General features: G+C 53.9%; 1 protein-coding gene across 1 annotated transcript in view; it reads right to left on the bottom strand.

Annotated features, from left to right (window-relative positions):
- Positions 1-8,289, bottom strand: part of RAB11FIP4 (RAB11 family interacting protein 4) — a 119,809-nt gene extending 111,520 nt beyond the window's left edge. Inside the window, exon 1 of the mRNA XM_064271433.1 lies at positions 8,131-8,289. Within this exon, the coding sequence (XP_064127503.1) occupies positions 8,131-8,289 (159 nt within the window). The remainder of the gene's footprint in view (positions 1-8,130) is intronic.
- Between the last annotated feature and the right edge of the window lie 1,030 nt (positions 8,290-9,319).

A 9,319-nucleotide genomic window follows, 5' to 3' on the forward strand; every position in this document is an offset into this window, starting at 1 on the left:
GCCCCAGACCCGGCTGCAAGGCTGCCGCACATGCCCCAGCCTGCGGAGGACGAAGGAAGAACATCTGTCAGGAAACCTGAGCAGCCAGAGACACACTTGTCTCCCGGGGCTATTTAAGCACGATCTGAACACGCAGTGGAGATGCATAACTCAGGGCTTGGTTTGCAGGCAGCCTCCTCCAGCTCGAAAACCTCAGCTCCTGCTGGCACCTGATGCCTTCCGCAGCAGGCATCTTCCCGGCCAGCAGGGCTCACTCTCCCTGCACGTTGCAGGCCACAGACCTATTTCTAATTGGGGCTCCTTCAAGGGCTGCCCCGCCCCCAGCACCAGGACCTCTCCAGACTCAGCAAGCTGGATGAAGCCTTGGATTTGAGGTTTCTCCAGTTTTCCAGTGTCAGATTTCTGAAACTCACATCTGATCATTCCCCATTCCTCCATCTGCCCTGTCCAGCTGCTGGCCTTAGACTGGGATCTTCCTGGGGACAATGCCCAATATGGGCCCACAGGCAATCAATACATGCTTTTGGAAAATGCTGGCAAGTGATATGCAGGTTAGTCTAGAAGCTTTAGGTCTAAAGGGAACTTAGCACTCCTCATAGCTATAGTTTGGGTTATGGCCACATGGATGTCTGGTCCCCTGCTTGGATCACTGGTACACAAACTTCTGGAATCTGGGCTGCTCTGCTCCACCAACCCCCAAGAGCACGGTCCCTCAGCAGTGATCCCAGGGGTGGTAGGGTGGAGGGAATTGGTGGCCCTAAGTTATTGCTCCCAGGGCAGGGGAGGGGCTCCAAGGATCAGAAATTGCTGGAGGGAGACAGTGAGGGGAAAAGGGCACTTCTAAGAGCCCCAGATATAATCGGGGTGATGGCTCCAAACAGAAGGGCTGGGAAGGCTAGCAGTCAGGCCAACAGCACATTCAAGCAATTAGTTACAGCTCCAGCCAGTTCTTTGTGCAGGGAGGAGGCAAGGAGCAGCTCTCAGACCCCGAAGCTGGACAGACAGGCAGTCAGCACCCTAGATAGGAGACTGCGAGGTGGGGCTGCATCCTGGAAGATAAGATGCCCCAAGCCAGCAGGCTAGAGTCCCATGATCCCCAAACCCATGACTAGTTTTTAAAGGGGGCTGAATCACACCTTCATCAGGTTCTGTGTTTCTCTCATGTGAACTTTTCTCAGTGGGCAGTGAGACGTAAGGGTGAGGTAGAAGGAAGGCAGAAAGAGCCAAGGATCTGCCAGGAGGAGCTGGGCCGAAGCACATTTCTTAGGCTTGTCTACCCCTGCCACCGACACCGCCACTCAAACACCAGGCAGGCACCTCGTCCTCACCCTCCTCCTCCCTCGGCCTTCCCCATCCAGAAAATAGCAGCCTAATCCATCCAGTCTTCCAGGCTTGTCTCTTTCTCTCACCTCCGGTTGGCTCTATTATCAAAATACATCTTGACTCCCACCACTTCTCCACTGCTTCACTCCCTCCAGCTTTTATGAATGAAGTAATGGTCTCCACGCTGGTCTCCCTGCCTCCCCTGCCCTCTGCTGTGTCTTTGCCCCACAACAGTCAGAGTGGTGTTATCTAAATCTAAGTTGGATCATGTCTCTCTGCTCAGAACCCTTGGAAAGAGGGCTTCCATCTCACTGGGAACAAAGGCCAAAGTCCCCACAGGGAAGGCCCCACTGAACTGGCCCCTGCCCACCTCTCAGCCTCTTCCTCACCCTCTCCCCTCCAGTCTCCTCTCCCAGGTCATAGGCCCCTAACTGTGCCTCTAATCTCCAGGTACACTCCTGCCTCTGCCTGGACCACTGTCCCCCAGATACCCTCAAGGTGTGGCCCCCATTCTCCATTCTGGGTTCTGCCTAAATGTGCATCTCAACACAAGAGGGCTTCCACGATCATTCTAAGGCCAAAACCTTCCACTGGCCTTTCTTCCTAGCGGTTGCTAGCTAGTTCTTCCTAGATCAGTTGCTGGCTAATTGATTTGACTCATGGTGACCCCATGTGTCTTAGAGTAGAACTGTGCTCCATAGGGTTTTCAATGGCTGGTTTTTTGGGAATAGATCACCAGGCTTTTCCTCCAAGCCACCTGTGAGAGGACTCAAACTTCCAACCTTTCTGTTAGCAGCTGATTGTGTTAATGTTTACACCACCCAGGGACTCTTCCCAGCACCTAACACCACATTTGCCTGTCTCTTTTCTAGTACCCCCCAGTATGTATGACCCAGGTCACTACTGTTTCCAGAGCCTGGAACAATGTTGGCACATAAAATCCTCTGTTGTCAACTCAATTCTGACTCATAGCGACCCTATAAGACAGACTAGAATGCCCAAGGAGTGGCTGGTGGATTTGAACTGCTGACCTTTTGGTTAGCAGCCTAGATCTTAACCACCGTGCCACCTGAGCTCTGTGTTGGCACATAGTAGGTACATAAGACGTTAGCAGAATAAAACATTAAAGAAAAAAAAAACAAACAAAACAAACAACATGCAAACATGTATTAAGATGGCCCCCAAATGTAAAAGGCATTTTTACTAAAACTACAAAAATTTCAGGGCATTCACCCAATAATTTGTCGGGGAGGCTGGGTGTTAACCCAGGCGTGATAGTCACCATTTCCACGCCAGTGGGGATCTTCCCTTCCATCCCACCCTGGGGCTGCCTCACCCAGCATGTCAACCCCAGCCAGCTGTTAGGCTCCCCTTCTGCAATCGATCTGGTGGGGCTGCCCAGCGCTAGGGTAAGGATGAGTGCTGGGTGGGCCAGAGGGCCACCCCCACATCCACATATATACGTACTCCAAGGCGAGGGCAGAACCCTCAGCACAGCCATGTAATATGGACCTAGGAAGGCCCATGTTCCCACTTGTACCATAGCACACAGGTTGGGGTGTCAAGGCAGGGCCGTGTCCAGCAGTCCAGTGACCACCAGGCGCTTGGTGGCTGCACTGAGCCCAAACCTGCCCTTCCCCGCAAGGCAGGGTGAACCACTGCAGACCTCCTCAGTGATGGAATACCAGCCGAGGGGGGAGAAGCGGTTGCTCAGATGTGCTTCCCCTGCCGCTCTCCACATTTCTGGGTTCCCCCTCCTCTGGGAGGTGTGCGGGGGTCACCCAGTCCATCCAGCCGTCAGCCCAGAGGAAGCTACAAACAAGGGGAAAATTAAAGACTATTCTCAGGTCAGCTAAAGCTGAGTTACCATCCCCAAATAATTAACAACACTCTCTGGTCTTCAAACTGGAAACAAGAGAAGAATGTAACAGGGAAGCGTGGCCTAAGGTATCTCTGGCTGCTTTGAATGTCTTCCATTCTCTGAGTGCTGATGGAAGATACAAGAGGAGCTGGTAGATCAGAGCTGGACAGGGAGGTGGGCCCAGAACCCGGAGACTGGTCCAGAACTCAACCTCAATCTCAGCACAACCCTGGCACAGAACAGCCTCTCAAAGGTGCTTGCAAGTGTTTAGAAAGTAATAATAGCAGCAGCAGCAGCAACTCTAAGCAGATACCGGGATAAGCACTTTCTATGTATTAACTCATTCAAGTCCCATAATAACTCTAGGAATGGGGACTTTTATCATCCCCGGTTTATGGATGAGTAAACAGAGGACTGAGAGGTTGAGGGGGGGTGGGGAAGCAAAGCATGGGTTCAGGCTATCATTTTATGTATTTTTCATTGTCCTGCTCCTACTGTATTATAAACATTCAGGGATGAGATAATGGTTTCCCTCCATCTTTGCCTTCATAAAAAGGTCAAGCTAAGTCCCTGGATCACAAATGGTTAAGCACTCAACTACCAGCAGAAAGACGGGCAGTTCAAACCCACCCAAATGTGCCTTGGAAGACAAGGCCTGGCAATCAGCTTCCAAAAGATCGTAGCCTTGAAAACCCTACGGGGCACAGCTCCACTTTGCACACATGGGGTCAACATAAGTTGGAATCAACATGACCACAATGAACCAAAAAAAAAAAAAAAAAAAAAACCAAACTGGTTGCTGTCGAGTCAATTCCGATGCATAGCGACCCTATAGGACAGAGCAGAACCGTCCCATAGAGTTTCCAAGGAGCGCCTGGTGGATTCAAACTGCTGACCCTTTGGTTAGCTGCTGAAGCACTTAACCACTATGCCACCAGGGTTTCCCACAATGAACCAGTAGAGAGGAAAATGAAATTTAAATAAAGAGTCAAGCTCAGTGTTTCACACATTACAGGTACTCATGTTTTCGTCAAATTTTATCTTTTTTTCTTTTCTGTTATGAATTTAGGCCAACAAAACAGGAATATCAGAGACCAATCTAATATGTGCATACCCTTATTGTTAACTGAAGTCCACACTGTAGTAAGAGTTCCTCAGTTCTTTACCCACTGTCTTTCTCTGCTCTAGGATCCCATTCAGGATATGACATTACGTGTAGTTGTCATGTCTCCTTAGGCTCCTCGTGACTGTGACTGTTTCTCAGACCTTCCTTGTTTTTGATGACCTTCACAGTTTTGAGGAGCACTGGTCAGGTCTGTTGGAGATTTATCTCGTGTATTTCTAGTGATTAGACTGAGGTTACGGGTTTTGGGAAGGCCAGAGAGGAAAAGTGCCTTTCTCATCACACCATATGAAGGATACACACCATCAACATGATTTATCACTTGCTGTTGCCCTTGATCACCTGGCTGAAGTAGTGTTTGTCAGGTATCTCCACTACAAAGCTACCCTTTTCCCTCCCTTCCCTATTGTACTCTTCAGAAGGAAGTCACTACATGCATCTCACTCTGAAGGGGCAGAGAGCTATGCTCCCCACCCAAAGAGCGGGTAGCTACATAAATTATTTGAAATTTTTCTGTGCTGGAGATTCAACTAGTCTCCCTTGTTCAATCATTTATTTATATCACCTATATTTATTTTATACTTCGCAGCCGCGGATATTTTTATTTTCACAACGCACTGGACCCTGGCGTCCTGAGGGTAGCTGGTAAAATGTGGGTAATCAGCTCTGAGCGGTTCACTGAGCCCCATATTTAATGGGTGACAATCATCCACCCAGGAGCACTAGTGGGTTGGGAAATCAACATTGCCACCCTGACTTTTAAACGAATGAAAGAGAACGGTCAGGGTACATAGCATGTTGTGAGGAAGCATTACTTTTCATGACACTTGTACTTGCAATGCATACATGAGCTTGGCTGTGCAGTGATGTCAATTGTATTTCCACACAGCCTGAGCTGAACCACCCTGACCAGCGCCAGGCCCTGTCCGTGGTCCTGCCCTGCGTCTTTAACCAGCCTTGCGGACTGAGACACACAAAGCACTCGCATCTCCAAACCTGCAGGCAGCACAGCGTCTGAGTGGCAGAGGCACGATTGGAAATTCTCTCTATTGGCAGATAGAGTGAGATGAAATGAGCAAGATGGAATTTAACAGGGATAAGGGTTAAGTAACAGGCTCAGATGAAGAATTTTTGATGCAGGACAACAGGCCTGATTATCTTCAAAAACAGGGCTACTAAAAGGAAAAAAAGAAAAAAAAAGAACTGTGCTACAAAAGAGAGACCTAAGGGTCACGATAACCACATATACCCACTGCACAGTCCCGGAGAGAAAACTGGTTTGAGTACAACAACAAAAATGGACATTTGGGAGTCCAATGCAGAAACCTGAATAAGGGTCTGTGTATTTAAACGAGATGAAAATTTACTGGAGCAGAAAAGCGGGACTAGTACACGGGCAAATAAATTAGGTTACAAGACAGTATGCACAGTATGATCTCATTTTATGAAGAAAACCTCTGTATACGCATAGAAACAGCTCTGGAAGGCTGTGGCTAGGGTGTCACAGCACTGCTCCCTGGGAGATGGAATAGCAATACTTTTATTTTTGCTTGTCTATAGTTTCCCATATAAACCGCTTCTCTAATAATATATGAGCGTGCTTTTTTAAAAAAAAAAAAGACATCACTGACCCGCCCCAGGGTGGGGGGTCTCTGGCTTGGTGGTGGTTCCGGAGAAGGAGCCCTGGGAGTCTGGGTGCCCACAAGCTTAACAGGAGTGGAGTGTGTGATGCACCACACATCTGCCAAAAGGCAGCTGTACCCTGAGCCCACGTTTACGTGTGAGGTGTTGGAGCTGGAACAGTCCTTGGTGGTGGGGGTGGGGTCTCCTGGTCTGGCCCCTTCATTATATCACTAGGAAAACTGAGTCACAAAATTAGCCCACAGCAGCTCCAGGGCCAGAAGCCAGCAGTTTGGCCCCTGCAGGTGATATGGAAATGGCTGGGGGCTTCAGGAGCTAGGGGAACTTGGCCTGGAATAGGGAAGATGGGAGTCCCTGGGTGATGCAAATGGTTAGGCGCTACTAGCTGAAAGGTTGGCAGTTCAAACCCACCCAGACATGCCTCAGAAGAAAGGCCTGGCAATCTGCTTCTGAAAGGTCACAGCCTTGAAAACCCTAAGGAGTGCAGTTCTACTCTGCACATGTGGGGTCGCCATGAGTAGGAATCGACTTAATGGTAACTTTTTTTTTTTAAGGGTAGATGGAGTGAGTGGGTGTGAAGGAGTGAAGGGGGCATGAGCGCTGTTTTCAAACATTTAAAGGCTGCCACGTAGAAGAGAGAACCATGTGAGTCAACGTGCAGAACTGGGATGACCAAGTGACAAGCAGGTTTGGGCTGTAGAGTCTGTGAGGGAGAAGAGTCTAACAACAGGAGCTGTCCAGGTTCGGGATCAGGTGACCAGGCTTGCTGGGGGCATGCCCCATGCTTGGGGGTTGCTCCCTGCCTCAGCTGGGAGTCACTACGGAAGAGTGGGAAGAAGCTTGGCTGGCCTTGGGGGAAGGACAGGGATCATGGTGGCTGCAGGAAATGCCCGTGAGCAAAGCCCTGCAGAGGGGGAAAGTGGCTGTGGCCCTTAAAAGGGCTTGGCAGGCTCTAACGGGAACTGCCTCATGAGCTCCCTGGGCTGGTGTACCTGAGTTCTCACACCTGACACCTGCCTCATTCCCTTCCACCTCTGCTCTCAGGCACCCCCAGGTCCATGCCCAGGTGCTGGTGGAGAGACTGTCCATCACCTCCCACTTGATACGTGACAGGGAGGTACGGGCCCTATGTGGCCATTCCCAGCTTCTCTCATGTTCTAGAACACCAGGCTCGAGCTGTCCTAGGAACACAGTACCAAATAGAGCCCATTTGAGGCCAGTGGCCCCAGTCTCCCCATGCAAGACCCAAAGCCTTAGGTGGCTTTGAAAACATTGGTCTGTTGTGGCATTTATTGATGTTCTTTGCCCACCCCTCACTGGCCATGACTGCAGTCCTGCTAACAGTCAGCACTGTGCTTGCTTTCCCCAAACAGACCCAGCCCCACCCGTGGGGGTTGCTCTGCTCAGCTCCCACCCGGCAAGCTTGGCTCTGGCCAGCCTGCTGCAGCCAACAGGGTCAGCTGCCAGCCAGCCCTGCCTATCAGAGCCTGAATGGAGGGTCACCAGGCACTACCAAGAATCCAGGGTGGCCCCATCACAGACCCCTCCTTCTGTGTTCCAGGCAGGGTGGGTGCAGGCAGCAAAGGCACCAAAGCAGCTGGGTGCCCCTAGGGGCCCCCTCTACCCCTCGGCTAGGCCCAGTGGGGAGAGTACCTATTTACCAGTCACGGAATTCCAGACCTCTGTGTCCTGGCCTCCGCAGGGTAGAAATGGGGAGGGGGGTCCTGAGTCCAGATTCTGACAGCTCCTCCCCACCCCACATTGAGTGGGTTTGTAGATCAGGTGGAGGAACCAGCTCTGCCAGGGAGGGAGGTGGACAGGGAGGCCACCCTGGGCATGACATTCGACACCCGCAGCACAGGCTGGGGTCCGGCAGGGCAGGGGATACCCCGGGGTCCGAGGTCCTCAGCTCAGGTTGGCACAGGCAGTCTGACAGGGCAGGGGGAGGAGGGATTTCTCCCGGGAAGAAGGCCACCACCACCTTGGGTTTGTGGACGGAGAGGCTTGTCCGGTGCAGGTGAAAAGGCTGAGAAGCTGGGGGGGGGGGGGGCGGTGGGGAGAGGAAGGGTGGTCGTGGTGTCAAGGGTCGGCTTGGGAGGAGGCCAACCCGAAGGGCCTGGTGGGGGGAACGAAGGCTCCCGGGGAACCCGGGTGCCCCCTCCCGCCGCTGTGGCCCCCTTACCTCCTCGCCCTGGCCGAAGCGCAGTCCCAGCGCCGCGACGCGCTCTACCCGCAGAAAGCCGTCGGGGTCACGGCCGCACACCTCGAATACCTCGCGCAGGCGGCGCACGGAGCGCAGCAGAGCCGCGGGGGCGCCCGCCCAGCCCGCGCCGCCCGCCATCCGGGCCGGCCGCACAGCTAGCCCGAGCCCCGCGCCGCGCGCCGCCGCCGCCGCCCGCCCTGCGCCGCCGCCGCCATCGCCGCGCGCCTCCGGGGCCGCCGCCGCCGCCCGCCCTCGCGGCTCTGCGGTGCGCAGCCTCCGCCCGGCGACGGCGGTGGCGGCGGCCGATCCGTGTCAGCAGCGGCGCCGCAGCCCCCGCCGCTCGGGCGGGCGGGCGGGGACGGGAGCGCGCGGGGGGCGGAGGAGATGCGGCAGACAAAAGGAGCCGCGCGCTTCCTCCCCGCGTGGGGCCGCCCGCGCGCACCGCCGCCGCCGCGGACTCGGTTTCCCTCGGCGTAAGCCCGCTCTCTGCCCCTGCAAAGCCGGGAGGGGGGCGCGCGCCCCGACCGCCTCCGAGCGCGGGACGTGGCGGAAATTCAGAGCTGCGCAGCGGCCGCGCCCACCCACCCTCTTGTCCGGCTTTGAGACTTTAGTTACGAGGTCTGAGCCCCCGGAGCACCCGCCGTGGCGTCCAACAGCCTCTTCTCAGCCCTCAGGGCCTGCACCTCACGGTCAGCCCGTCCTCACTTAGCCCTCCCTTTGTGGGTACCTCGTATTCGCCAAGCGCTCACCCACTATGTTCCCGATCCTCCGCAGTTATCTCGTTAGGTCCTCCCTAGTCTTTTTTGTGTGTTCGATCATTACCCTCTTTTCAAGGATGAGAAAGTGAGACCCAGAGAGGTCCGACTACCTACACCAGGCCACGAAGCTGTGACAGGCAGGGTCAGGATTCATACCCCTGCCTACTCTGAACCTTCTCGGTGCAGCCTTGGAGAGAGCAGACACCCCTGGTTTTAGGACCACACAGGCGTTCCAGACAGCGCTTTGCCCAGCATCTTCCAGGGCCAGAGGGGGTCTGGGGAAGGGCACAAAGAGAAAGAGCAGGGAACAGGCCTTAGCCTGGAACTGGACCCTGGGACAGGGGAGGTAAAGAGAAGACCAGGGACAGGCGGGGCTCCTCAGAGGAGGGAAAGGCAAGGCCATTCCGCTA

This window comes from Loxodonta africana, chromosome 18, assembly GCF_030014295.1.
Source record: "Loxodonta africana isolate mLoxAfr1 chromosome 18, mLoxAfr1.hap2, whole genome shotgun sequence".
NCBI classification, from domain to species: Eukaryota; Metazoa; Chordata; class Mammalia; order Proboscidea; family Elephantidae; genus Loxodonta; species Loxodonta africana.